The sequence below is a fragment of the Apiospora aurea genome (genome assembly GCF_038362705.1).
Source record: "Apiospora aurea strain CBS 24483 chromosome Unknown utg000008l_segment0_segment0, whole genome shotgun sequence".
Lineage (NCBI taxonomy): Eukaryota > Fungi > Ascomycota > Sordariomycetes > Amphisphaeriales > Apiosporaceae > Apiospora > Apiospora aurea.
Window position 1 is genome coordinate 765,763 of NW_027117395.1, and position 27,042 is coordinate 792,804.

At 55.2% G+C, this 27,042-nt stretch overlaps 11 protein-coding genes across 11 annotated transcripts; 10 read left to right on the top strand and 1 right to left on the bottom strand.

Moving 5' to 3' along the window:
• Positions 1-344: 344 nt before the first annotated feature.
• PG986_011723 (Leucine-rich repeat-containing protein 40) lies at positions 345-3,867 on the bottom strand (the record flags this gene model as incomplete). Its single annotated transcript, XM_066847945.1, has 3 exons — positions 345-1,997; positions 2,052-3,048; positions 3,152-3,867. 3 exons carry the CDS (start codon positions 3,865-3,867, stop codon positions 345-347), a joined length of 3,366 nt encoding a protein of 1,121 aa, XP_066694641.1.
• Positions 3,868-6,650: 2,783 nt separating this feature from the next.
• On the top strand, positions 6,651-8,401 carry PG986_011724 (uncharacterized protein; the record flags this gene model as incomplete). The annotated part of the gene is made up of 2 exons (XM_066847946.1): positions 6,651-7,382; positions 7,655-8,401. 2 exons carry the CDS (start codon positions 6,651-6,653, stop codon positions 8,399-8,401), a joined length of 1,479 nt encoding a protein of 492 aa, XP_066694642.1.
• A 774-nt stretch (positions 8,402-9,175) lies between these two features.
• On the top strand, positions 9,176-10,435 carry PG986_011725 (acetyl-CoA acetyltransferase; the record flags this gene model as incomplete). Its single annotated transcript, XM_066847947.1, has 1 exon — positions 9,176-10,435. One exon carries the CDS (start codon positions 9,176-9,178, stop codon positions 10,433-10,435), a length of 1,260 nt encoding a protein of 419 aa, XP_066694643.1.
• Positions 10,436-10,865: 430 nt separating this feature from the next.
• On the top strand, positions 10,866-11,426 carry PG986_011726 (uncharacterized protein; the record flags this gene model as incomplete). The annotated part of the gene is made up of 1 exon (XM_066847948.1): positions 10,866-11,426. The coding sequence occupies one exon, from the start codon at positions 10,866-10,868 to the stop codon at positions 11,424-11,426; it is 561 nt and encodes a 186-aa protein (XP_066694644.1).
• Positions 11,427-13,754: 2,328 nt separating this feature from the next.
• PG986_011727 (uncharacterized protein) lies at positions 13,755-14,915 on the top strand (the record flags this gene model as incomplete). Its single annotated transcript, XM_066847949.1, has 4 exons — positions 13,755-13,802; positions 13,879-14,188; positions 14,249-14,565; positions 14,748-14,915. 4 exons carry the CDS (start codon positions 13,755-13,757, stop codon positions 14,913-14,915), a joined length of 843 nt encoding a protein of 280 aa, XP_066694645.1.
• Positions 14,916-15,232: 317 nt separating this feature from the next.
• On the top strand, positions 15,233-16,012 carry PG986_011728 (uncharacterized protein; the record flags this gene model as incomplete). The annotated part of the gene is made up of 1 exon (XM_066847950.1): positions 15,233-16,012. One exon carries the CDS (start codon positions 15,233-15,235, stop codon positions 16,010-16,012), a length of 780 nt encoding a protein of 259 aa, XP_066694646.1.
• A 354-nt stretch (positions 16,013-16,366) lies between these two features.
• On the top strand, positions 16,367-17,365 carry PG986_011729 (uncharacterized protein; the record flags this gene model as incomplete). The annotated part of the gene is given in 2 exon segments (XM_066847951.1): positions 16,367-16,438; positions 16,457-17,365. 2 exon segments carry the CDS (start codon positions 16,367-16,369, stop codon positions 17,363-17,365), a joined length of 981 nt encoding a protein of 326 aa, XP_066694647.1.
• Positions 17,366-17,972: 607 nt separating this feature from the next.
• PG986_011730 (uncharacterized protein) lies at positions 17,973-19,325 on the top strand (the record flags this gene model as incomplete). The annotated part of the gene is made up of 5 exons (XM_066847952.1): positions 17,973-18,171; positions 18,230-18,375; positions 18,440-18,520; positions 18,950-19,220; positions 19,294-19,325. The coding sequence occupies 5 exons, from the start codon at positions 17,973-17,975 to the stop codon at positions 19,323-19,325; spliced, it is 729 nt and encodes a 242-aa protein (XP_066694648.1).
• A 1,080-nt stretch (positions 19,326-20,405) lies between these two features.
• On the top strand, positions 20,406-22,575 carry PG986_011731 (Modification methylase HphIA; the record flags this gene model as incomplete). The annotated part of the gene is made up of 3 exons (XM_066847953.1): positions 20,406-21,060; positions 21,120-21,351; positions 21,411-22,575. 3 exons carry the CDS (start codon positions 20,406-20,408, stop codon positions 22,573-22,575), a joined length of 2,052 nt encoding a protein of 683 aa, XP_066694649.1.
• A 553-nt stretch (positions 22,576-23,128) lies between these two features.
• PG986_011732 (uncharacterized protein) lies at positions 23,129-25,594 on the top strand (the record flags this gene model as incomplete). Its single annotated transcript, XM_066847954.1, has 7 exons — positions 23,129-23,370; positions 23,436-23,522; positions 23,589-23,921; positions 23,977-24,232; positions 24,285-24,454; positions 24,517-24,743; positions 24,810-25,594. 7 exons carry the CDS (start codon positions 23,129-23,131, stop codon positions 25,592-25,594), a joined length of 2,100 nt encoding a protein of 699 aa, XP_066694650.1.
• Positions 25,595-25,908: 314 nt separating this feature from the next.
• Positions 25,909-26,808, top strand: PG986_011733 (NAD(P)-binding protein; the record flags this gene model as incomplete). The annotated part of the gene is made up of 2 exons (XM_066847955.1): positions 25,909-26,136; positions 26,224-26,808. 2 exons carry the CDS (start codon positions 25,909-25,911, stop codon positions 26,806-26,808), a joined length of 813 nt encoding a protein of 270 aa, XP_066694651.1.
• Positions 26,809-27,042: the final 234 nt, after the last annotated feature.

Consider the following 27,042-nt stretch of genomic DNA (forward strand, 5'->3'; position numbering starts at 1 on the left):
AGAAATGTTATTAAATTTCTATTCGAATCAACTCAAATGCGTTAGCCCACGGCAGTAATGTCCCATTACCAACTCATTCATACACCTGCAGTTACTATCCGTACGTCCTACGCGCGTGCGCCCTCCAGTCATTCCCAGCGCCATAACCCCTTTTGCTCCAGTGTGGAATAATAATAATAATACAGACGGACCGTCCGCCAAAAACAAATTGGTATCTCGTTGGTCTCGCGAGCCAGAAATGATGATGCGTAACATGAAGCCAGCCAAGTCATGAAACAAAACCTACCTTCCCACCATAGTCATGGCAATCATTCCGCACCCCATGCAAACCTCGCCACCGACGACTAATCAAGGTCGTTAGTGCTTCCCTCATTCTCGGCATTGTTGCCGCCTTTGCTTTTCCATTCCCCCATCTCAGCAACGGGCACCCGGCCCCTGAGCCATCGAAGAGTGGCTTCAGTTCCACGTTCCAGGACGTTCCACCTAGGAACCCGGAAGCGATTCCCGTTGACTTCCAATCTCTCCAAGTTTCCTGCGCCCCCAAGAAGTCCCAGCCGAGGATTTAAATGGGAAATGTCGTTATTGTTCGCATCCACAATCTTCAATCCCTTGATGGACTCTGGGTCTAAATCTTCCAGATGATTATTGGATACAAGAAGCACCGTCAAACTGGGAAAGAACTCGCGCAACCGAGGAAGCGAAACAAGGCGGTTGCAACTGATGTCAATCTTCTGTAGGTTGGGGGCTCGAAGATGTGCCGTCAATGGTCCCAGGCTGGTGATGTGGTTATGGGACAGGTTGAGTTCCTTGAGCGCCGTAAGATCGAGCTCCTCGCTAAGATAACTCTCACCAACCAATTGGTTGTGTGCAATCGTTAGCGAGCTGAGGGTATCGGCGAAGAAAGACAGAGAGTTCGGCAGCGTAGTGAAAGTATTATTGCTCAACCGGATATCGCGAATCGTTTGCTCAACTGCCATCTTGGAGCAGACGACAGGATGAAGTGATGAGGATTGAGTATTGGATCGATCCAGGATGCCGCCGGTCTTAACGGGCCAGGTCTGACCGCTGAGTGTATGAGATCGTGATCTTGCCGGGGAATGGGGAGCCGATGTTGGGGGCGTTGCAAAATTGTCTTCATGCTCAGAACGGCTCTCATAGTCGTCATTGTGTGGCGAGGCACCCTGCCTCACAGCATTGCTCGCCTTTCTTGGACGACTTGACGCATCAATGCCGTTGCTGAAGTTCTGGATTCCACCCATCTCATCCGCCAGAGGTTCAAGTCTCCCAAACAAATTCGACTTGAGCTCTTCTGTCGTCAATGAGGTGAACTTCTTGTCGCGTAACGGATTGCCCGAGAGACGAAGCATTCCAAGGCTATCCATGCGCGCTATCTCAGGTGGGATCACCCGAATATCGTTACTGGTAAAATCAACGTGCTTCAGGTTCTCGAGTTTGGTGAAACCGTCGGGTATAGCAGCAATGCTATTCTCATCTGCATTCAACGTAAGGAGACGCTTCCAAGACCCAACATCTGGGAGTGCCCGAAGCCTATTGCATGATAGAGTGAGCTGATGAAGAGACGGCATGGCGAGGGCACCCGGCGTATCGACGGAGGCTAGGAGTGTCAGCTGGTTGACCGACACATCCAGTATTTGCAGCTGGGGAAGACTCTCGACTTCTGGATGAATTAACGTCCCCGACAGTCTGTTTTTTCGAGCAAGCAACTCGATTAGAGGAAGCTTGGCGAAAGCTTTGAAGGGCAACGAATCAATGGCGTTCTCGTTTAGATTCAAGATCCGAAGCCTGGTAAGGTTCTCGACCCCTTCAGGAAGTGCTGTGATCTCGTTGCCGTGCAGATCTAAAATCTCTAGGTTCTCCAGTTTGGAGAAGCATGGGTCCATTGCACCATACAGAAGATTGTTGCCCAGTTTGAGGTCGCGCAGGCAAGTAACCTGGGATATGACTTCGAGACAGTTGTTGGCTAGTTTATTCGAGGACTACAGGAACGTTAGCCGCACAGGTTCATCATCAGAGACCGGGAGCAATCTTACCAGATTCAAAGAGGTCAGGAACTGCAGTCGTCTGAGGCCCAAAGGCACAGAGATCATCGTATTCCCATGAAGATCTAGACTCTCCAAGCCACCAAATTGGTGCCCGTTGCCATCTTCTTCGTCCGCAAAATCGGCCGGATCGGTATCCGGGAAAATGGAATCGTCAATAATCTCCAACTCATTGTCGGCTGCGACAAATCGCGTCAGGTCTACGCTTTCCGCCCAGGAGCCGCCATGTTTGCTAATTGACTCCAGGTCGTACATTTTCAGGACATCTTCAGGTATCTCCTTGAGGCCCATGGCTGAGATATTGAGTTTGCCTGTCGTGCGAGCCCCATTGATCCTTGTCTGCATGACCTTTCGGTTTGACGTTTCGAATTGGTTCTGGTTAAAGGGGTCATCAGCGAGACCGAAGTCGAAAGATGTGTCAGTGGGGACTAGCGGTGCCTCCTCTGTAGGTGGCAATGCCGCCGCCGAGGCTTGTTTGGCAGCTGCCCGTTTTGCTGCTTTGGCCTTTGCAATCTGCTCTCGCAGAGCAGCCGAGGACTTTTGCGCGGCTACGGACGTAGCTTCTTCGACAGAGTCAGACGTCAAGGCCGTGGACGCCGTCGAGGCGTTCGATGGGTGGTGGTCCTCAGCGGATGTTGTCGAGGATCTCTCTGAAACTTGCGATATTTTCCGAGTTGGTCGAGGATGCAGCTCAGATACGACTTCGGGCTTGCCGAGAGACGATATCGATGGTTTCTTGAAAAGACCATTGACGGAGGCTCTTTGCTTCAGTGGTCGCGGAGCTACGGTTTTCGAGCCGTATTTGGATATTGATACACCCAGGTTCTTCTCTGGACTCGGCGTCCGAGGCCCGAGCGATGCACGCGGCTTATGCTTGCTAGGCACCGGCGAGGGCATTGCACTGGGTGTCTTGGGAATCGACGAGGTTCGCCTAGATGGCGTCCCTGGGACCGACGCCAATGGCGGCCGGTAAGTGGTAGTTGAGGCTCTGAAGTTTGTATAGAGATTATCGGCAGGGCCAGAGCTGGATCCCGGACGACTTGACGACCTTCCTGCCGGCCCGCTGGATCCATCAGACTGGTAGCTAGAACCTGGCCGGGACCCCCCCGCTTCCGGCTCGTGAGGCCGGTCTATAAAACCCATCATTGTCGTAAAAGCTAGATCCGTTCCTCTTGATCACAGGTGAAGATGGAAGTTGAGAAAGGGTCTCGATGGTTCTCTCACTCAGAGATGGCCTCGAATTCTTCGATGGGGTCTTCAGGGTATCGAAAGAAGAGGCCGTCTCGCCCATTGAGCTTTTCCGGGATGGAGGCATTTCCGGGGTATTTTCCTCGTCCATAGGCGAACCGTCTCGGTTGTAGTTACCAGCGAGCTGCACAGAAGATTGCCTCTTCCGAATGGCGATAGGCTGTTGAGAACGAGTATCCCCAGTAATCCGACTGAGCGGATCTCGAGACGCGCTTCGACTCTTCACGCCTTGTAGTGTACCCTGTGAGTTTATAGGTGGCCCTCCTGGTCGTTGCGGCTTTCGAAAGCTGTTGGCAGAAGCGGTGGTAGCTGGTGCATCGAGTTGATCCCGCGAAACCGAGGATCGCAGCCTCGAATTTGCAGTCGTCGTTCGGACATCGTTGCTGCTTGAACTCGGTCTGAGGCTCTCTCTGGATGGAGCAGGGCGCAGGCCATTGGCGGTTGTCCAGGTCGTGGTGGTCTGAACGGCTGAGCTCCGGGGCACTGGCAATCGAGATGTTGGTCGCGGGATGGCACTCAGCCTGTTGGAAGCAGTGCTCAGGCGCTTATTGTCGTCCATGTCGGAAGCCTTGACGCGCTCGGAAGCTTAATGTGGTCGTGGTCGAAGACAAAGACAGGAGGCGCAAGCACATGGGTGCATTGAAGCATACCACATACGAGGCCCTGGCTTGTCAGATAGCAAGCTGGGAATGGCTACAGGCGACCAGTCGTTTGTCGAGTCTTCTGGAAGGAAACCCGAGAGATTGATGTCTCAGAAAAAACGACGAAGCAGGTACCACAAGGAACCGAAGCTTATTGGGAAGGTGTTACAAGTTACAGCACTATTGCAGCTTCCATTGAATTAGCTGGAGCGGAAGGCGGAAGGCGGGAGGGCGGCAGCAGGGCGGCAGATGTAGTCACTTACCTTTATTTAGTGTTTCTAGGCAGTTCTGCAGTTGCTATTACCCCAACGACCCATCCAAGCCACCAGGTAGCACCGTCGTACTGGAGTCCGAGGAGCCAGGGGTCGCACCAGGGAGGGCGGCGACTCGCTACACTGTAGCGATCTGGTTTAGCACATATATCTGTGCAGGTCAGTGTCACGTCAAGTGCACTTGTCAAGGCGATTCCTGTGCTGGACGACCGGGCAATCTGATGGTGAGGATGAGATGTAAGAGGATTGTACATGGCGTTCCCCTTTCCTGCACCCATTGATAAGATGGCGTTCGGATTGACGTGTTGGTGCAAAGACAAGACCAATGAGCCTTCCAGGCGCGACTTCTGGCAGGTTGCGCAGTCGGGACTGTTGATTAAAGTGCGACCCTGGTCCCAGCGCTCGTCTACTGGTCCTTCCCAAAGGGACGTTCGCTGCAAGGCAGCCCCCTGCCTAGCCTCCCTGCCCTTCCCAAAAGCAGAACATACCTGGGCATTAGCTGCGGGAACCTGCGGGGGTGCTTCCGTCTTCTCACCTGAAGAGCTGCCACCGAGACAATTCTCGTGTCGCGAGGCCAGAGAACATCAGTATGTACCATTGCAAGATACCTACGCGACTAGAAAGAATGGATCAGTGTCTGCACCAGAAAAATCTGCCCCCAATGATGGTGTGGCTTATGTTGGACTCGCATCCCGTTTCCCACCGATGAAGACGATACATGTCATAACGGGCAGGGACAGGTTTGGGTCTCTGCGCTTCAACCCTCTGAACAATGTTTCATCGGATGTGATCAAACGACGAAGCGCGGTGCGACCCTTTCAAACATGGGACCAATCAGACCGTGCTGATCCAGGTAGAAATTGCATACAGATTGGGAGGAGTGACCACATGCATCCAACAACACACCCCTCTCTCTACCTACCCGACATAGTCGAGTGTATTTCTTGGGATACAAGAAATCAGCTGACTGAAGAACGTGTAGCACACACATACCAACATTGATTTACTTGATCAATATGTCTACACTTACCTACGCAAGCTTTGTAAGCTGCAGTACGTGGTGCATGCATCATAGGTACTTCGCAGAGCTTCTTGGTTAGCGGCCGTTATTGCGCCAGGCAGCGAATGACTCGTGGGTCGTATGGCTGGCTATGATGATGTATGAAGAGGGACCGTATCTGGCTTGCGCAATTGGTGTTACCCCTCGAACCCCTTCTGCAAGACACGCCCCTGATTACCCCAAGTTTCGAGAATAGTACTCCTGCCAAACACGGAAGGTATTCACGGTTGCGATGTCTACGCGAACATTGTCCATTGCGCTGATACTTTGTCTATGTATACTAGCTTGCGGATCATGTTTCTGGGTTGATTGGTGTTTGGGGTTTCATCCAAGCCCCAGATGGGATTGGCAGAAAGATCAAAATGCAGACTCCAATATTGGCAATCGTACCCAATGGAAGACGCGACACGACAAGGCCGACGCAGTAGCTTGCGTGTATTGCGAGATTAGTGATGAGGTTGTATCATTGATACTTACCTAAGGTATTGGTATTGATAGGACAGCCGGAATGATCGCCAGCCAGAGATACCCCTGGCTAGTAGAAGATGATTGATTCCTGGATTTCGGTACAGAAAGTCAAAAAGTTGAGCTTCCTTCCTTCGATTGATGCCATCACCAACTGGGTTTAGTTCCTGCTGGGGTCGAGCTCCGTCTGGCCAACCACACAGTTTGCAGGATTTTCCAGCAACGACGAGCCAAAGCTCAGGTCACTGTGAAAAGACGAAGAGAGTCTGTGCGTTCCCACCAGCCGAGCCTCTCAATCAATTCATCAGTTCAGGCTCTCTTTGGTTTTCCAGCCACCTCCAGCCATCACCAATGGAGAGCTATCTAGAGTCAGGTAGATTTAAGTACTAACTGCTGCTGATATGCGCTAGCAGGTACTTATCCGGTACCTAGCTTCCTGCCCAAACTGCAGGCGACATGTCAAATTGAAGTGCGAGAAGGCTAACAGTGAGAGCTCCATCCAGTTGAGCAAAGACTGACTCGCTTCCAACGCTCCCCGGCAACCGTCGTCTGCAGACAGTACTCCGTACTTCCTTACTCATCCCAACCGATCAACGGCACACTTCGTCACCGCCGCACCTTCAATCAGTATTGGTCAATAGTGGTCACGACGAGTCCTCCTCTCTTGTCACCCTGCGCCTCGCCTAGTACAGGCGTGCCCAGCGCGCCCTTTGTTCGTCGATCCCGACTCTCTGTTTGGTACCTACTATCCTGCCGATAGAGCGGGCACCAGTCGCAAGATTCAGGCTCCCAAGAAACGGTCAAGCTGCAACGTCGCTGCCCACGCTTTGCGATACCACCGCAACGTATTGTCGCCCGCTTCGCCACTACCTGGAAAGAGTCCGGCTCTCCCACATCGCCGACCATGTCAGTCGACGCGAACATGACTTCTCCGGACCATGATCCCGTCGCGGACGAGGTTCCAGTCACCCCGCCTGACGCTCTGCCGTTCTCGCACTCCCAAGTTTCAATCCCCTCGACGGAAGGCCCTGCGTCGCCAATCGAACCAGACGCATCGCTCAAACCCGAGTTGAATGACCATCACAGCCCTTCCTCCCAAATTATCCCCTCTTCTCTGACCCCGCCGCCATCATCCCAAGTACCGCAACCCAATGGTCCTTCTGCTGGACAGCCTCTAGGGTACATTAGCTCTCAAAGGGCGAACATGTTCTCGCCTCCTGCGACGACTTCCAATCCTCTGAACCGCCGAGACCATCCCCTACCCAATGCTGCGGAGTATCTTCCGCCTACCGCAAACCAGATTTCGGATGCGTCTGTTGAGGAACTCAGGTCCATGTTCCAGTCCTGCCTGGCCGAGAACGCTCGATCGAAAATGGAGACTGCTCATCATAAGCTACAGTACAACCTACTCAGGATGCAGGCCGAGGAAGAGGCGAACAGAGCTGCCGTCGAGCACGAGATGATGCGCCGAGAAGTCGAGGTTTTACGCCAGGCCGAATATTCTCGTCAAGCTCGCCGCGAGCTGAGCGCTGCAGCTGAATCCACCCACGCCAAGTATTTGCATCTTAAGGTCTTGTACGAAGCCGCTGTTGATGAGGTTGAAAGTCTGCGAAAGCGCTCGAAACTCGCCAAAAAGGTCATCCAGCAAAAGAAGACGAAATCATTAGCTTGACGGATGAGCGCGACATGCTTCTTACACGCATCCGAGAGAATCGTGAACATTTCCACATGCTGTGTTCTCCAGGTGGTGTTTTCCATGGTGCGCTAACGCCCAAGACGCCTGCTATTGCAACACCTCAGCAACCCCGAGCTACTCCGCGGCAGACGCCTCGAGCTACCCACCCGCACCATCATGCCCACTCTCACTCCCTCAGTCATATTCATACTCACCACCGTGACCCTCGGCAGGAGAATGATACGAGCCAGGCCGGATTTGCTGCCTTGCTGCAAGCTCTGACTCGCGAAGACAACAGTGCACCCTCGACCCCTTTAGGGGCAACCCGTCTCGCACCGCGCCAACCCCCGAAACATACTCGCGGCGTCCAGTCGCTCTCGTCACTTCCAACCACGCCAAATCCCCGCCCTCGGGGTGACCACTCGGTCCTGCTTCCCTCGGCCGATCTCGTTCCGCATTCTGAGCCCCCAGTCCGCTTCCCCGCCGACACGCGGGTTGTACCAGAAACACCCACGTCCAAAAGGGGTCAAAAAAGCAGAGAAAGTACGATCTCTGCCGAAGATAACGAGGACATAGACCGCGCCGCTCTAGCGTCGGTCGCTGCTGCAACACAATCGTTCATGACGTCTGGATCTGGAGGTCCAACCAAGCGTTCGCAGCGCCATCGCGATGACGAGGAAGAGGTATACGAAAGCCAGGCTAGCCAAGCAGCTTCCGAGATGCTACGACGCGATCCCCGAGAGAGCTTCGAGGTGGCAAGCTCGGTTGGGTCCCGGGAAATAACTCCTGCGCCGGCTGAGAGATCGGCCAAGCTCCAAGCCAAGCTATATGCCGGTGTCAACAAGCCCGGAATCTCGGAGAAGCGAAAGTTTACGGCAGCGGCTGATGTGGACGAAAGCAGGCGCGATGTCTTCACAAGCCCTCCCAAAAAATCTCGCTTGGCGGGCGGTAAGATTGGACTTGGCATTATGAACAGCTAACGAGCTAGCTTACAGGACAGAGAAGGGCAGGAGCGGTCTGGCATGACCGCTGGGCTTTTGCGTGGGGATTGACGGAATTTGATTTACGACATGGGATAGGTTTACGAGATTCATGACAATGTGTATTATACCCTGGCTAGTTTAGGTGTGGAAAGGAAGGAAAGGGGAGGGAAAGCTTTGTAGCGGCTGCCATTTGAAGCTTTCAAAAGTTACCCGAGGTTTGGGATAGAGACGTCATGATGTTGACAGGACGTATTCCCCCCTCGTTGGTATTCGCATACTTCATAGATAGACAAACACTTAGCTAGATATATAAAATGGAGGTACGAGAATGACATTTCATGCCCTGCCTCAAAGGCACCCACCCTTATGATTACTGCCTGATACTGATGGTAGTGACGACCAGCTTTTTGTCCGTCGAACTTTTATCCCACCATGTGCTGTTGCGCGCTCCGTCGCCCCGTGGGGTTAAGAACTCGCCAGATTTGCCGAAGTCAATTGCCTGGGGAGCTTCAAAGTCGCCGGGTTAGCTCGGAAGTGTGTTTATCCCCCACCTGGAGTGTCTCCATACCTGCCCGTGGAAGAGTCCAAACCCGGACGCTTTAAGCCGATCTATGCTGCTGTTGCTGTTTCAAATCCCACCATGTCCAGATACTTCTTACCTCTCCGCCGCTGGTCGTTTCGATCTCGCCCCGTCTCTCGTCCCTGACTTAGTCCTGGTGATTTGCCAGCCATCCGTTCTGTACAGTTAATCTACCATTGTCACCACCCATCATGGCGCTCCCCAAGGGCCTCTCCAACGTTCTGGCCAAGGCCCCCTCCGATATCGTCATACTGTCCTCCCTGCGCACGCCCGTCTGCCGGTCCTACAAGGGACAGCTCAAAGACGCCTACCCCGAGGAGCTGCTCTCGGTCGTCCTGCGCGCGACCCTCGACGCGAACCCGAACCTGCCGCCCGAGGCCGTGCACGACGTCGCCGTCGGCGTGGTCCTGTCCGAGCTGGGCGGCTCCAAGGCCGCCCGCATGGCCATGAACCACGTCGGCTTCCCCAACTCGACCAGCCTCTACACGGTGAACCGCGCGTGCAGCTCGTCGCTGCAGAGCATCGCCGCGGTCGCGGGCCAGATCCGCAGCGAGGCCATCGATACCGGCATCGCGGCCGGCATGGAGAGCATGACGCGCAACTACGGCAGCCGCGCCATCCCGGTCGACCTCTGGCCGGCGCTCAAAGAGAGTGACAACCACCATGCCCGCGACTGCATCATGCCCATGGGCCTCACGTCCGAGAACGTGGCGGCGCGGTACGGCGTCGGCCGCAAGGAGCAGGACGCGTTCGCGGTCGAGTCGCATCGGCGGGCCGCCAAGGCGCAGGCCGGGGGCGCCTTCGACAAGGAGATTGTGAAGGTGCACACGCGGTTCCAAGAGGTCGACAAGCAGGGCAACAAAGTCGGCGAAGAAAAACAGATCGAGGTGACCCAGGACGACGGGATCCGCGCGGGCGCGACGCTCGAGGCGCTCGCGAAGCTCAAGCCGGCCTTCAAGGCCGACGGGACCAGCACGGCGGGAAACTCGAGCCAGGTCTCGGACGGCGCGGCCGCGACGCTGCTGATGCGGCGCAGCACGGCGACGGAGCTGGGGCTGACGGGCAGCATCCTGGGCAAGTTCGTGGCGGCGGCGACGGCGGGGTGCGCGCCCGACGAGATGGGCGTCGGGCCGGCGGTGGTGATCCCGAAGCTGCTGGGCCGGCTCGGGCTCGAGACGCGCGACGTCGACCGCTGGGAGATCAACGAGGCGTTCGCGAGCCAGGCCATCTACTGCGTGCGCGAGCTCGGGCTCGAGGGCGCGTGGGAGCAGGGCCGGGTCAACCCGGACGGCGGCGCGATCGCGCTGGGGCACCCGCTCGGCGCCACGGGGGCGCGCATGACGAGTACCCTCATGCACGGCCTCGGCCGGACGGGCGGCGAGGTCGGGGTGGTTAGTATGTGTGTCGGGACCGGTATGGGCATGGCGGGCTTGTTCGTTAGGGAGCAATGAAGAAAGAGAAAGGAAAGACGGAATCGGCGTGTACTTAGCGTAGCGTGCTTCGAGAATGCGTGTACATAGGACTGCAGCAAAATTGTACAATTCGACAAAGGCTTCAATCTTCGGGTGGAATGGCTGCGGTTCTATCCTTTGTTCTTGGTTCGTTGAGATGGGTTCGTCCGACAGAGACGGGAGTGTCTTTGTTACGATGTTCGAGACGGAGGGGCTGACATTGTTTGCGGCCTCAATGGAGCAGGCCGCAATAGACGCTGATACGATGCTACGAGCAAACGATGCAGAACTACACCATGCTACTACGCAATCAAGTCAAGTAAGACAAGGCGCACCAAGTTTGATTGCCATACTCATAATCATACATACACACGGCCAGCCAGCCTATGGCCTGCCCACACAAGCGCCCTAACCTGCCGCCGCGACAGCGATGTGGCTTCTCCTCTTCACGATCCCCCTGGTCTGGACCCTCGTGCTGACCGTCCACCTCGCCTGCAACTACCGCGTCCTCCTGCACCTCGTGCGCTGGACCGCGTGGGTCTACCTGCTCGTCCTGTCCGTCGTCGCGGCCGAGGTGCTCCGCGAGGGCTTCATCGTCCTCAAGCCGCCTACCGCCACCGATCACAACAATTGCGAGAACAACAACAACAACAACAACATCAACCGCGGAAGCGGCTTTCTACAGGGCCGCGGCGGCGTCGTCGCCGACGTGGGCGCCTGGTGGTTCGCCTGGTTCGTCGTCGTCGCGCTCTCGGCGGCGTTCCCGCTGCTGCTGGTCCCCGCCGTGGGCTTGCCCGTCCTGCTGCTCCGGCACCCGGCGTTTCGCCTCGTTATCGATTTCGGGCTCGCCCGCTTGGGCTGGACTGGGGCTGTGTACAATCCCGCCGTCTTTTGGTACGGCAGCGTGCTGCGGCCTCTGGCGGCTGCGGCGGTGCTTAGGGGGGAATGGGTCGCTGGGGTGGTGCAGCGGGCTTTTACTGATGCTGCGTAACCTATTAGAGGGAGGATGTCGAGAAAGAACTGTCTTTAGGGCGAGGTAGAGCGATCCAACGTGTGCGCGATGAACATATGATGGGAGGGAGAAGGCCTGGCTCATTTTGGGGGGGGTCACGTGCCGGATTCAGGGGTTCGCTTGGAGTTGAACCTGCTCAGGCACACAACATTCATGGGCTGCAGCCCGGCCAGAGTGCAGCCCCCACGCACTTAGGAACCAATATGACCGAATACATTACGTCCACGATCTATCAAAGAGCCATGGCGTTCTTTTAAAAGGACCCCTGTTGGGCAGTTTGCTGTGCTTCGGTCACAAGGTGTTCTTGGTATGCAAGACGTGACTCTGCGTTCTCCTTGCGTCGGGCGATTATTTGCCTTTCTCCCTCCCTTCTTGCCCAGTTATGCCTGTGATTGGCCGAGCCTGGTCGAGCCTTCTCTCATTGGTGAAAAACTATACACCCATTGGTTGCCTACCTACTTGGTCAAGTGTCACCAGTCGCACCTTCCACCAATGAGATCTAGGTTCTGATTTGCTTTTTTCTTTCTTTTTCCCATCTCTCAGTCTGGTCCCTCGCTTGCACTCGGTCCGCCGGAGAGACTGCGTCCTCGGGCTCCGAGCAGCAGAGCCAGTGATAGACTGAGATGACGTCGTGCCTGGTCTCTCTTGATGTTACAGTGCCTTAGATCTCTCATCTCCCTTGCAACGTGGACCGCCTGCTCTGATCACGTGCCCGCATCTGTGCCGAGATCATGCAGTGCCAGCCACTATATATCAGGCTATGGCCTTGCTATAGGTGCCAACCCCCACACACGACCTTGCGATCATGAAGTTGCCGCTGCTGCTCATGCACCACCTGCACCTTACTTCGAGCAGTGGGCGGTACGGTATACCATCATCACACCATCCCGAACCAATCCCTCCGAGGAGCAGACCGGTCAGCTCGGCCGGGTGATCGGCCTAGCAGGTCTTCTTCGGGAGAACCGCTCAAAGAAGGAAAGGTCCCAGAACCCACAAAAAGGTTTTGCCATCCCGACGTTCGACTGTACCATGATGTAATGAGATAAAACAGAGTGCTGACCCGGTATACCAAGGTCCCTATAGGGTTTAACTCGGGTGGCTCCTGTGTTCGCCAAGGTGAGGAGAAGTCCGCGTCAACCCCCTGCCAAGGCCTCCAGACCCTGAGCTTGTACAACTGCCGTTTCGGGAGTCGCAGCGGAAGGAGCCTTTCTGTATCATGTCCGTACGTCTACTACGTGCATTGTGTCTCGTCTTACGCCACAAGCTCAACGCCACGGACCATATACACAGAAGATGGTGTACGATGGATCATCAAGCTAAACGGGCTTGAAGATGTGACACCCATCACCCAGTCGGTGCTCAAAAGCCTTCCGGCATACCTCTATATGCGAGGGTGCTGCCCGCATGGCAGTGATTCGCAGATAAGTCTGGTGTATGCATAATGGATGCCTCTCGCGGTGGGCGCGATTGCTCACGGAGGAATTCGCAGGAGTGCGCTGGCATTTGACGACATAGTAAGTTTCTCCGAGAATTTCGCATAGCCAGCCAGTCGCCAGCTCAAAACATCATGTTCTACGTCTTGGTTGTGTCGACGTTGGTGGTCTGGCGGAGAAAACCCCACGAGAATCTGCACGAGTTTCACCTGCCGCATTTTTCTTAGTCAAGGCGCTACGGGCGCCTCATCATTCGATGATCAAAGTTGAGCCGGGTGGTTTATGCAAGGCTCTCGGAAGCTCCTCATCAATTGGGCTGCAGGCAACGTTGTGGTGGTGGAAAGTTTCCAGGGATGCCTTCCGAGAGGCTGGGCTGCGGGATCGTGAGATATTCGAAGGGCAATACTTTGCGAGGCCGCAGACCCACCTGGTATTGGGTTTGCTCCCCTATATGCGGCGCAGTGCTACCCCTGTCATTGCATGGCGAACCTCCCTCTGGTACGAGCGAAAGAGTTTCTGCCCAATATCCGGACCACAGAGCACACAAAAAATCTGCATTAGCGGGACCACCTCGGGTGCAGTACGCAGAGTGACAATGTGATACGCCGCGCACTTGTCTCGTACCCCCATGGCGCCCATGCTCTGCTGGGATTTGAAAGAGGAGGAGGGAGGTCCGGCGTCGTTTGGAAAGGCTTGCGAGAGGGCAGCAGACGGGGACGGGAGTGAAAAAGGGACAAAATCCCCCTTTCTCGACCTGGAAGGACAACAAACGGCGCTTTCGAAAATACACTGCATCTTCATATTTTTTGTTTCCTTGGACAGGACAAACGCCATTGCTTCTTCTATTATAGGACCCAGCTGCTCTGCCTGACGAATGGCGTCCTTGGCCCGCGAGCTTATTGCTGACGGCATGGGTGGGAATGTCGAGTACCACATGCCCGTTCAGGCTCTAATGCACTGTCACGTTCAAGGTGCTGACATGATCCGGGCGGCTACAGCTACCAAAGCGTCCCGACGGGTCCTGCAGATCGCCGTGCTCGAGTGCGAACAGATGCCCCCCCTATATCGTGAAGTCCCATGGCAACTTTGCCAAAATCTTTGAGCGCTGGCTCCTGGCCGGCACCCATCAGCTCAACGTCGGCAAGCCAGCCCACGAGCGCGTCTCGGTCAGGACCAGCAGCTGGAACGTCAAGGCGGGACACTACCCTTCGAGCTTCCAGGGCATCGATGCCATTATCATCTCGGGCTCTGTGAATGGCGTCAACGATGATCTCCCGTGGATTGCAACTCTTCGGCGCTTTCTGCTAGGTACTTGGACCTGTCTTTCTATCTGCCTACCCCTTAAACTCCAGCTCTGACAATGACAAGGTGTTTATCACAACCTGCCCTGGATCAAGATTTTCGGCAGCTGCTTCGGCCATCAGCTGATAGCTCAAACACTGCTGGGAGATCACGGAGTCCGTGTCAAGAGGTCAGACGGTGGCTGGGAAGTCGGGGTTCAGGAGGTGTATCACGACCGCAGCTTCGCCCAGGATTTCCCTAGCTTGTCCAAGTCGCCGCCCATGTGCTACCAGTTCCTCCACTCTGACGAGGTCGTCGTCGCAGAGGACGACTTGCCGCCGACGTGGTCCTCGATAGGCTCGAGCATGTTGTGTCAAATCCAGGGCCTATACCAGCCGGGGAGAGTCTTGACATATCAGGCAAGTACCAAGTATTCCGTCCACTCTTTCTCCAAGTCTATGCGCTTTTCTCTTCGTCGTGCCAGTCAGACAACTGGGTGGTGTTAGTACTGGATATATCCCAACTTTCAATAATTACGCCAAGATTGTTCATCATACAAACATATTTACCAAACTCATTGGGACAGGGGCACCCGGAGTTTGATCGCATAATTATGCACGACTTTGTCCGGAGGCTCGTGAAAGCCGGCGCAATCGACGCCTGCGTCAGCGACACGTACCTGATGTTCGTAGAGCGGGACGACACGAGGATCTTGGCGGCAGAGGTTTTGCTCAGATTCCTAACAGTTGATTGATCTAAACTTGTTGAGACATGTGGCTGTTCTGTTTTCAGGTGGCCGAGTTTGGGGTTGCTGGTTGATGTTTGCGGACAGACAAAGGTCTTGGCATTCCTAAAGTATCCCTTTAATCCTTCCACCTTATTGTCAATCACTGCTACACTGTCCCACCTATCCGAAGCTACGTATAATTCAATCAAACCCCAATTTGCTTGTCCCATTTTGCATGGTTCTGTCTGTGTAAATCTCAATTTTCAAGACTTGCTCCATCAATTTTTCTTTTTTCTATTTACCAGCCCGTCAATCCCCGCGACGTCTGAGTCTACTCGGGCAAAATGGGCCAAACGAGCACTGTCAGATTCGCCGGCGAAGCCCCGGCGCCTACAGATAAAGATGACCGTAAGCATGATCACGATCATGACCACGAAGACGTCATGAAACAGCTCAACCAAGAGCACCACCCTCCTGAGCCGGGCTTTCTGTTCAGAGCCGTAAATGGCCTTCTCTACCAGGGCAGCAAGGCCTACGTGCACACCCGCTACTCGAAAGTCGGCAACACCGTCGCGCAGGAGTTCCTCGACACCAGAGGCCTGGTCGCCGGCCGGTACAACCGGCAGCGCACCTACGTGGGCCAGCTGCTGCTCGGCCTGGTCAACGTCCTCCTTTCGTGCCGGGACTGGCTCATCGAGACCGCCATCGACTGGTTCGACGTGCTCGTCTTCCTCGCCATCTTCGTCCTCGACCAGATCCTCGCCACGGCGTGGGCCCTGTTCCGCTGGCTGCCCCTCCACTCGCTCGCGGTGTACGGGTCCCTCGTGCTCGGCGGCCGCTGCTTCTGGGCCTTTGCCCGGGAGCAGTCGTGGCCGTATGCGTACGCGGCCCTGGCCGCCGCGGTGTATGTCGGCTGGGCCGCGTTCGTCAGCTGGAACTACCTCGCCCGCCCCCGCGACTGGGACCCGGCCACCTGGCCGAAGCGCCCCGTGGCCGTCGCGCACTCGGTGCTGGGGTGGTGGAAGTCCGCCGTCTTCTGGAACGTCGTCGGGCTCGGTTTCACTCTTTGGGCACAGTCCAAGGGCTTCACCGGGCCGCTTTTCCCGGAAACCTATGCTTATTAGTCGGTGGGAGGGGAGGAATCGAAAGCCGGGTCTTTACACGATACAGGAAACTCAATAACAGTTGGCAAACATTACTAGGGGCTTTGTGTGAGACCCGGCAGCATACAATAGGGGCACAAAGATACGTATTGGGTGGATGGGCGGCGATTGTCCGAGGCTTTGTTCAGGGCATAGAAGCCATTATACTCAAACAATGGGGGACATGATAGCAATTGTTGGTCTGTCAATAGATGGTACATATAAAAGATTGTCTCGGTTACGCATGTGTTTATCTGTGGTCGATTATCCGAAGTTTCTGTCGAGATACTCAAATATTCGCCTTTATATACTGTTACTACTGGTACAGCACCCAAAATGCCGTACCCTATCGGTTTTCGCCAAGGTCGCCAACAGCCTGGAGCTGGCAGCTACACGAACGACAACTCCGTAAGTAGCAGCTCTCAGAGTCGTTGGAATGATGTACCGGACTTCTCGTTCGATATCGATGAAGTGAACGCGGCCATCGACGCCTTGGATACAGAGATCACCAGTCACAACCAGGCTCCTCTCCGCCCGCTGCCAAAGCCTACCGCAGGCCCCAAGCGAGCGCGGACCCCGGCCGAAAGGGAACGTGAGTTGAACTACGCCCTCGTCGCCGCCCACCGGAACCTGACGCGCATGTCGCAGTACGTGCTGAAGCTCGAGGCGCGCGCCAACCTCGCGACCAAGGAAGACCTGCGCCAGACGCTCGAGGCGACGTACGAAAACAACCAGCACTCCTCCTCCACCTCGCGGGAGGGGGACGGCGGGCACCACCACCAATACCACGAGCAGCTGGTCGAGGACGTCAGCCGCCTCAGCGACCAGGTCTGGAACCGGCTGTACCTGGTCGACAAGTCGTTCCGGCGCCTGAGCCGCAAGAACCGGCAGGCGCCCGACGGCCGGTCGGGCCCAATCACGCTGCAGGGCGAGACGCACGTCAAGACGTGGCTGGAGCGCGCGGCCGAGTCCAACGCGGTCCTGGGCGAGGAGACGCTCTTCTACACCGTCCGGGACATGGCGGCGGGCCGGCCGCTGGCGGACTGGTTCGTGTACATCCGGGACCTGTGCACGAACAAGAAGGACGGCGCCGAGCCCATGCGGGAGGACCGCGTCGTCGCGATCGCGTGGGCGTTTATGGACCGCGCGATTCGGCCCCCGGCGCGGCCGAGGCTGTCGACGACGGTGGAGCAGTTTACGAGGGAGTGGGAGGCGCTGCGCAGGAGCGGGGCGTTGGAGGGGGCGTTGGAGGATCCTGATGGCCAGCAGGAGAGCGATGCGGAGATTCTGGAGAGTTGGAAGGGCATTTGGGCGGCTCGCCAGAGACCTCTGTAAGGATGTTTCCAGGTAAGTGATGGGTGGGAGAATGTAAGTCCTGTCGCATGCAACGCAGCTCCTCGCTTGTACATTGAGGCGACTTGGCGTTAAAGGTATATACAGTGTTACCTTTAGACAAGACACAATCTAATTGGTACGGTTCTCGCTTGTTACGCACCACTCCTTAGCATGCTTGTTATATCGTTACTGTGGCTGGTTATGCTCGGAGACCGGCAAGTAACTGGACGTGCCCGAGCCAGATGTGTCACCGATCGTCGCAGAAGCAATATATGTACTTAATATCATTTGCTTGGCGAAGAGTTCTGATTGGCTCGTGCCTTTGGATGCGTCCTAAACGGGTGACAATAGATTGGCTCAAAAGCCGGCAGTTGGATCCTCCAACCAGCATATTCCATGAAGCCCACATCGAGTTTACCCGGGACCTCAAACCTCGGACCCTGCTGTTGGGCCGGAATGGGCTACGGCTTTCCGGGATAAAGTATGAAGCTGCCATAAGAGCAAACAGCAATAACGAAAAAAAGGGGCAGCTAGTTATATTAATCCCAATTGCCTACCTCTTCGTCATTTGTGGAAAGCAAATCAAGCAACCCAAAACTCACTCAAGATGCAGTGGAAATCGCCTTACCTCGCAGCTGCGGCTGTCATGCCGTACACCGCTTCGGCGCAGTTCGCCACGGCGGCCATGATGCGGTTCCAGTGCTCACGGCTCGTGGTCGAGCGTGTCGATCCCCTGGTCACTCCGGGGATGGTCCAGTCCCCCCATATCCATCAGATTGTCGGAGGGAACTCGTTCAACGCCACAAGTAAGTCCCTGGAGTCGAGGCGCGGCAGTACTTGCCACTAATAATTCTGGCTGGATAGTGACGCCGGTTGACTACGACCCTTCCGAAGAGTCGACCTGCACAACTTGCGACTACAGCGAAGACTTCTCCAACTACTGGACGGCCAACCTGTACTTTAAAGCTCGCAATGGAACCTACAAGCGGGTGAAGCAGATGGTCAACCTGGTAACTATGCTAGCTCCCCTAAGTTTCATACATAAGCAAGGCTCACCATGCATCTTTTATTCAGGGGCTTCAAGGAACCGAGGGCATGACTGTTTACTACATCCCGCCGTACGACGGAAAGACCACGGTTACAGCTTTCAAGCCGGTAAGGATCTCTCTTCCAAAGCATCGGTGAGAAGGAAAGCTAAGGGTTTGAGGGTTTCCGCATGCTTGTCGGTGACTCGGCACTGCGCACCAGTGCCGGCCAGCAGAAGCAACTATGCCATCGGTGTTACACAAACGTACAGCAAACCCCCTTTGGTGGTGCACCTTGCGTTGACGGTAGTGGTATGGATACCGCCCAACTCCCCCGGGCGGTTGCGATGGAGGGATCCGAGCCACCATAACATTCCCAACGTGAGTACAGTAGCGTTCTTGTATTGTGTGGAAGCACATTGACACGTGTGGTGCCCAGGTGCTGGGATGGAGTGAACCTCGACAGCCCAGACCACAAGAGCCACGTGGCGTACCCGGCGAGCGGGAGCTTTGAGTCGACGGGCCCCTGCCCCTCGACGCACCCGGTCCGTCTCCCCAGGTCATGTACGAGGTCATGTGGGACACGCGGGAATTCAACGACAAGTCGACGTGGCCCGAGGACGGCTCGCAGCCGTTCGTGTACAGCATGAACGACGAGACCGGCTACGGCTGGCACGGCGACTACCTCTTTGGCTGGAAGGGCGACGCCCTGCAGCGGGGGCTGGATGCGCGGTGCTTCGGGAACGCTTGCGCGGCGCTGGAGACGCAGAGGCCGGATGATTCTATGGCGTGCACGAAGAGGCAGACGGTTCCGGAGGACGTCGACGGATGTGAGTATTCCCAAACCCCTTACGCATGTTTGGAATCATAACGTTTTATATACTAATTTGGTACAATTTGTAGGGCTGGAGGAGCTTCCAAGCATGGTCATGTAAGACGAGCAGGCCCTTGTGCCCTTGGAAAAGACCATAACTTCCTGATGGGGCAAGAGATGGTGACGGGTAGCTGGATCTGGGACGATGTCAGACTTGGCAGGAACCTGCTTCGATCTTAGGGAGGCGGTCTTACAAATGGGTCAGATAAGATCTTTCCAATTTTTCTTCGGAGGTGATAGATGCTTGTAGTTCCAAACGCCGCAAGCTAAAAGGCGGACGATCTACAAAGAAGCTGCCAAAATGAACCGCGCCAAGGTCTCGTTTCGACGAGCATTATATTGAAACGAATCGACAAGAGTAGCAGTTTATGGTCAAACAAAAGCAATTCCTAAGTATCAATCTTCCTTGGTCTTCACGTACTTGATGTGAACAATAAGTGATGGGATGGTTAGGCCCCCACAGAACAGAAATTGAACGCAAAGAGAGGATATCGCCAACCCCTTTTAGCAGCCCAATACCAAAAGTGCACATCCCAGTAGTCCAGTTCAACACAGACACACCTCCATGCAATATGACAAATCTTGGCGACTTAGAAGTGTCAGGAAGCCAATATCCAAGTTCATGGCCTCACACATCTGGTCCTCCTCCCCGGACCGACGTTCGAGTTCCTCTATCTACAAACAACTTCCACAACCAAGAAACCCAAACAAAATCATTTTGCACAGAATCACTTTACACAGTTCAAGACAAGCATCTTACTAGCCTTAGAGGTACTCCGAATTCGTGCCTTCCCTGGGAGTTCATTCCCATCAGACTCTGCTTGGTTCAAATCACATTTCTACTTTCTCCCGCACTCAGTCACTGGTCAACGAAAAAGATCGATCTACCAACACTTCATTTTGTTTATCTACTTGCCTACCTGTTCTAACACCTTCAAACCCTTCAATGACCTTACTTCCCTGAGTCGCCGAACTTTCTTAAATCGTCGAATTTCTTTGAATCGCCGAACTTCCCTGAGTCGCCGAACATCTTGCATTCATTCAGCTCTCAGAGCGAGACACGCATCACCATTACACGGCTTGTCTCTTCACCGTTACACGGCTTGCCTCTAACAAAGCTGCAAGAGCTGTACATCACATCATGGCCCGGCGATTCCCGTCTCAAAGAAGCACTCCCATCATTAACCTTGACGAAGATATCAGAGTTACACCCGTCATTGATCTCAGCGAAGACAATGATGAAGAGGTTCGCCGTGAGGTCGAGTTAGTCATAGATTTGACTGGTGACGATGATGAGCCTCAGGCACAGCGCCGTCCTTTCTCCCATATTCCGCCGATCGAGATCCCGCCTCAAGGCGTAAGCCTTATTCAGCACAATGGCTTCCACATTCGTCTTGGCAGTCATGTTGAGGTCATGGCTATACCAGCCAGCTGCCAAGCCCAGTTTCTGAAGGTTACAGCCATCGTGGACCTACCTGATGGGGTTTTCGTACATGGATTGCCCTTCGCACGAACTCGTCATGTGAATAATCAGCTGCCCAAGAAACTCAACGAGGTATGCCTGATCCTTGACTCGGCTCGCGACGATCCGCGAACTGAGGAGCAGCAAGCTACCGTCGCTGTCCCTCTGCACCACGTCATCAAGACTCGAGACCTTGAGTGTACCAATGCCGACTACCCGGTTTTTAAGTATCGACTGAGAAGGAACGACGTTCTTCATGCTGAGGAGAATGGTCGACTGGTTTGTCGATGGAAGCGCAAACGGGTTTGGGCAAGTTCCCAGGCAAGACGAACAGGTAAGCTTACCCATGTCCTTCCCATATTACCGACATGAAAACTTACTAGCAGTCTACAGGCAAGCCTCCAAAAGAATTTGCGATCATACATATCGGCCCTGAAGATGTCGCCAAGGATGCATATCGTGTGTCGGAAATGGAACGCTTCAATGATTGGACCGCCGGCAATACCCGACATGCTCCAAACCCCGGTGATGTTCCTATCCAAAACCACGCTTGGAACTTCCAACCGTCTGGTCGCCACCAGAAGTATTCTTTTGGTGACATCTTCTGTGGTGCAGGCGGAGCTTCGTGGGTTTGCCCTTCCCTAAACGTTTATAGGTGTATGCAAGACTGATGTGATGGTGTAGCACTGGAGCGAGAGGAGCCGGGCTAGACGTCCTGATGGCTTGCGACAAGGACAGAACCGCTTCAAGGACCTATGTATCGAATTTCCCGACGACGGAGGTTTTCAACGAAGACGTTTACGATCTCATTACCAAGAAGCTGTATCGCGGACCGAGACTCGATGCCATCCACCTCTCCCCTCCGTGTCAGCCGTACTCCCCAGCCCACACTATACCCGGGCAGCACGACGAGACCAACCAGGCTGCGCTTTTTGCATGTCATGAGATTATCAAGCGCAAGTGCCGTCGGGTTTTCACGCTCGAGGAGACGTATGGCATCATGAGCTGTGCGAATCATCAGGGTTTCTTCGATGCACTTGTGCATGGATTTACCAACCTGGGCTGCTCAGTACGCTGGAAGATCGTGGAACTCAGAAATTGGGGCGTCCCGATGAAACGGCTGCGTCTGATCATGATCGGATCATGCCCGGGCGAGCCATTGCCGGATTTCCCGGCGAACACTCATTCCCAGCACGGAGGTCATCTGCCGCCGTGGGCAACCGTCGCCAGGGCCTTGTCGAGAATGCCCAACGCTGCGAGACACAACGACAAGTCGCACATCGTCACCCCGGGTATGCGATTTCTTTTCCCACTGCGGGCATGGGACGCAAACATAGCTTTGCCCCGGACTATCGTCACGGGGGGCACCCCGGGTGACAAACCAGGTGACTATCACCCCTCTGGCACACGGAAGTTCACTTGCCGCGAGCTTGCTACGATCGCGAGCTTCCCTGTGGATTACAATTTCGAAGGCACTATTACGGAACAGAGACGCCAAATTGGCAATGTGTTTCCTCCGATTGCTGCACAGGTACTCCTCGCGCACTTGCGACAATGCATGGAGCGGACTGATCGAGCCCGTCGAGCTGCGAACCGTCTGCCGCAGCTTCCCAATCCCAATCCGTACGAGGCAATGGTGATTGATGACAGCGATGACGGCGACAATGTCATCGTCGTTGACGATGACGATGACGAAGATGTTGTCATTCTTGACGATATGCCTAGCCGACCTTCGTCAGCTTCGTCTTCCCGCACGCTGGGACGCATGGAGCTGGATGATGACTTTCCTGATGGCGACCGGCATGCCATGGTTCTTGACGTCGACCAACAGATCATCGTTATTGACTGAAGCATCTTCTTCAGGCGTTACTTATATAAGTAGATAGACTTTAAGATCAAAGGCGCCAACCGGCTTGCGCTGGGTCTTTGAGTAGAAACCACATGTTGTTGTTACGATAGTTGCTGGGACGAGGGAACATGTCTTTCGATGGGGCCCTGCATTCTTCTTCTTGAAGCGCCATCGCGGTTCACTGCAAGAAAGAATGCGCAGACTCTACACTGCGCGGCTCCCGAGCATCATTTCCTTCGATAGATGAGACCTTAGAATGAGGTTGGCTGAACGATGGCTGAATGACCCGTGGCCACGACAATTGAGCAAAATGCTAGGTTCACGAGAGTTGAGGTTACATTGCCCTGCAGGGCTTGTGCTTGTCGGCGATTGCAGCCACCGATAACCGGCGGGGCGTGGCCGAAAGGGGCCTGGCGCAGTGGAGCCGTAGTTTTCTCCTTCAAAGCGCGACGCTACCTGCGTTCTCCGACGGCATCGTGTCCATTTCTCCCCGAAACCTGTACAACTAGAAGTGAATATACCGCCGGCCTGGTAGCACTGCAGGGCATCATCAATGCAGCAAGCCGATCCAGCTCCACCACTCCCGACTGAGGATGGAAATGGCACTACTCCCTCAACGACGGCCGACAGTCCACACGGCCCGGCGAAGCGCAAGAAGGAGGAGAACGGCGGCGACAAGACCGCCGGCCAGAAGCGCCGCAGGAGGGTGTTCTCCTGCCAGTCGTGCCAGCGGCTGAAATGTCGCTGCGAGTATGACCCCGGCGCCCAGGCCTGCCATCGCTGCGTCACGCTGAGGTAGGTTCCTGCATCACCCGAACGCCCGTCAACCCCCTATCGCTGACCCCCAATCCTGTGTCCAGGATCGAGTGCTCACTCAAGGGCGAGGTCTTGGATATCCCGAGTCATCCCAAACCCGTCGACAATGGCTCAACGAGCATCGAAGAGAGGTGAGCGGGGCCCCCCCTCCCGAGCTCTCACAACTCACTTGGATCTCATAACTCAATCATCAACAGACTGGCCCGTCATGAGAAGTCCTTGGCCGAGATTAAGAGCATGATGGAATTCGTCTCACGCCAGTTCGGACTTGTCGGCGACGCTCATCGGGTTCACTCATCAGCACCCGCCAACAACACCGGTGTTGCGCGGTCGGAATCATCGAGGGAGGACGAAGGGCCGGAGAATATTGCAGACCCTGTCGATTTGGCTACCACCTCGGCTCCAACGGTCGTCCTACGAGAGATTGGCGAACAGGTCACACAAGGCTACCGGCGTCTTGAACATGTCAAACTTGACTTGGTTCAGCTGCAGCTCCTCGATGAGCAAACAGCCACTGAGCTGGTCAGGCTGTGAGTTTGCTTGCGCCTGCCTCATTCGGAACTAGCCGCTGACAAACATCGTTAGATTCCTTCGGAACCATGGTCACTTGCTGCTGGTACACAACGCAGCCGATTCCCCCGCCGCAGACCTTCGCCAGATCTCTCCGTTCTTACACAGCGTCGTTTGTCTGTGTGCCATCTTATACCGGGATGACCTCTGCGGGACGCCAGCTCATCGCCAGGTCTACGAACAAGTCCGAATCACTCTCGGGCAAACATTGCTGTCGAGTCCTTTAAATCTCGAAGAGATCAATGCCGTGCTGGTCATGAGCGACCATGCTGTAAGGGAACACCTCACCACACGAGTTCTAAGCACCCACTGACACACTGCAGGACGGACCGGAGTACATCGACAGCTGGCTTTTGACCGGGTATTGCGTAAAGCAGGCCATGCTGAGCATCAGCTTCTCCAAGATTGTGAACAACATCAAGCACGGTAGCTCGAACATCCAAGACCGCCAAGCGATTCACTTATGGTCGACAGTCTGCCTGCACCATCTTCAGTAAGACACACTCTATTCGGGGGTTCCATGGTGCTAATGAACGCGCTAACCATTGCGACCAGTTGGGCTGCGACTACCGGACGACCGTCGGTGCTCCAATCATCGTACATCAATCAATGCAACATCCTCTTGAGTTTCTACCAGGCCAGTATGCAAGATGGCATGCTAGTGGCAGAAGTTCTCTTATACTCTGTGCTGCATTCGAAGCTCCGGAAGAGATCTTATCTCGATGCCCACGGCGAATGCAGCGAGTTCAAGACATGGAAACAGAAATGGAATCACTTAATGTGTAAGCAATTTCTAGTCTTTTAGCCCCATGCCATTCTCAGGCTCTGTCGCTGACATATAACCACAGCACTACCCACTGCGTCGATGCTGCGGATCGGGTATTATGCGGCGTACCTGATTCTTGCGGTCCATGCGCTCGAGGCCAGCGGCGAAGCCATGAGCGGGAAGACCTTCCTTTCCAATCTGTCCGTTGATTCGCCCGTCAGCAGTATCCTCGACACACCGGACCCCAAACCCACAAAGAAAGATGCGCAGACACTGCAGGCACACACAGCGAAGTATGCGCACTCGGTTCTCGAGACGTTTGTGGAAATGCCTTCATTCTTGATGGACACAATACCGACATACCTTTGCCTCTGTATCGGATACTCGGCACTTATCCTGGCCCATTACGACGAAAGCCAGTCGAAGGTGCCGGCAGCAGTCAGCATTGGCCTCATCTCCAAGCTTGAGGATTGGTGTATGCGTACGCCAAGCAAGTCGTGGGCCATCAAGTTCGCGAAACTCGCGCGGCAGAGGGTTGAGTCCAGGATCGGCACGGGCTCGTCCTATCACGGTGATTCGAAAACCACGCCTAGGGAAGAGGAGAGGCGGCATCTCCCCGGTTGGAACCAGACGATGCCGCTTTCGAGTTATCCCATGTCTACACCTGGCCACAACACATCGCCATCGTCAATAGCAGACCGGAATTTCGAAGGCAACGATTTCCCCACCGCTGCAGAAACGTTCCCAATTCCTCCCGAGGCCATGCACGCAGCCGGGTTCGACGTCGCTCAACCAGTTATTCCGAGCATGGAAGACTTCTTCGGCGGAGGTTTCTTGCACTTCATGGGGCAGCCGCCGCGGGGCTGAGACATCGGGGCGGTACAATCCCCCTCGACTAAACTTCTGTGGTCCCGGACGGGCAGTTTGCGGCCCATAGTTCCACCTAGATCCGGCGAAACTCTATGCAACAAAGAAGATCATGTACATACTATCACGGTGAATCGGCAGGATCAATTCGCCCGATCATGCGATCGGCGTAATTGGTATTTGTAAGGCGGGCTGAGCTTGATCCCAAGGGACCATAATGTGTATAAATCCTGTATATAAATTTCCATTACATTCCCATTATAGATCGGCCAACAAAGCACATGGCAAACGGAACCTCGTCCACAGGCAACAAAATGACAACTGCAAAAAGAAGCGTCTTGGTGGTCGGAGCGAATGGCTATATCGGCTTGGCTGTGTGCCGGGCATTCGCGAGGGCAGGATGGCGTGTCTTTGGTCTGGTCCGCCGGGCAGAAGTAGCTTCATCGCTCTACGCGGCCGAGGTGACGCCAATCATCGGTACGCTGGAAGACGACTCGCTGCCTCAAAGGCTGTACGGCTATACGACGACACTCGATGCGATCGTCGGATGCGCCGAACCTCCTGACTATTCGTCTTACTACCAACCATTCACCGCTCTCATCCGTCGTAGTTGCCGAAACTAGCAACAGCCACGGTGTTCGGCCCTTGGTGCTGCTATCGTCTGGCTGCAAGGACTACGGCGCGACCGGCGTGGATGGGACACCGAACTTGGTCCCTCATACGGAGCTGTCGCCGATCCGTCCTCCGGCGCAGCTGGTCTCGCGCGCAACGACGTCCACGAAGATCTTCGAGCTCGACGACGTCGTCGATGCCGCGGTGCTGCGGCCGACGCCGAGCGTACCAGTCGCGACAGGGTCAAGGGGCAGTGCTTCAACATCTCGGCGTCCCGGTACGAGACGGCGCGCGATGTGCTCGCGGCCATGGCAAGGGAGTACGAGTTTCCTGGAGGCACCGTGTTCACTACTACTACTACGGGGGCTGCGGGATCGGAGGATAACCCGGCGTTGGCGGCGGTGTTTGGGTTCAGTCAGTGGGTGGACAGCGGGAAGATCAGGGAGTTGACGAGGTGGACGGAGAAGAGGATGCTGTTCAGTGAGGACCCGCGCGTTTACCGGATGGAGTACGAGGCGGCTGTCGCTGCTGATCGGGGCGGGACTGGTAAGATGCGGATGAGGATGGAGGAGCGGTGTTTTCAGGGGCGCGGGTTTGAATGAGGCATCGGCAGGATCGCTTGTGAGTCCTGAATTCATAAAATTCTAGGGTTTATTTCGACGTTACACATGGGAATGGCTCAGGTACGCAGCAAAAACCGGTAAGTTGGTTGAGTGCTTAAGTAAGTATGCTGTAGCCAACACCAGGTCGTCCGTCTTGTGTTGCACATTCAAATACACAAGGCCTGCGAGAGAACTAATGCCAGCCGCTCCACGAGTTTGAGTGAGGCTTTGCGT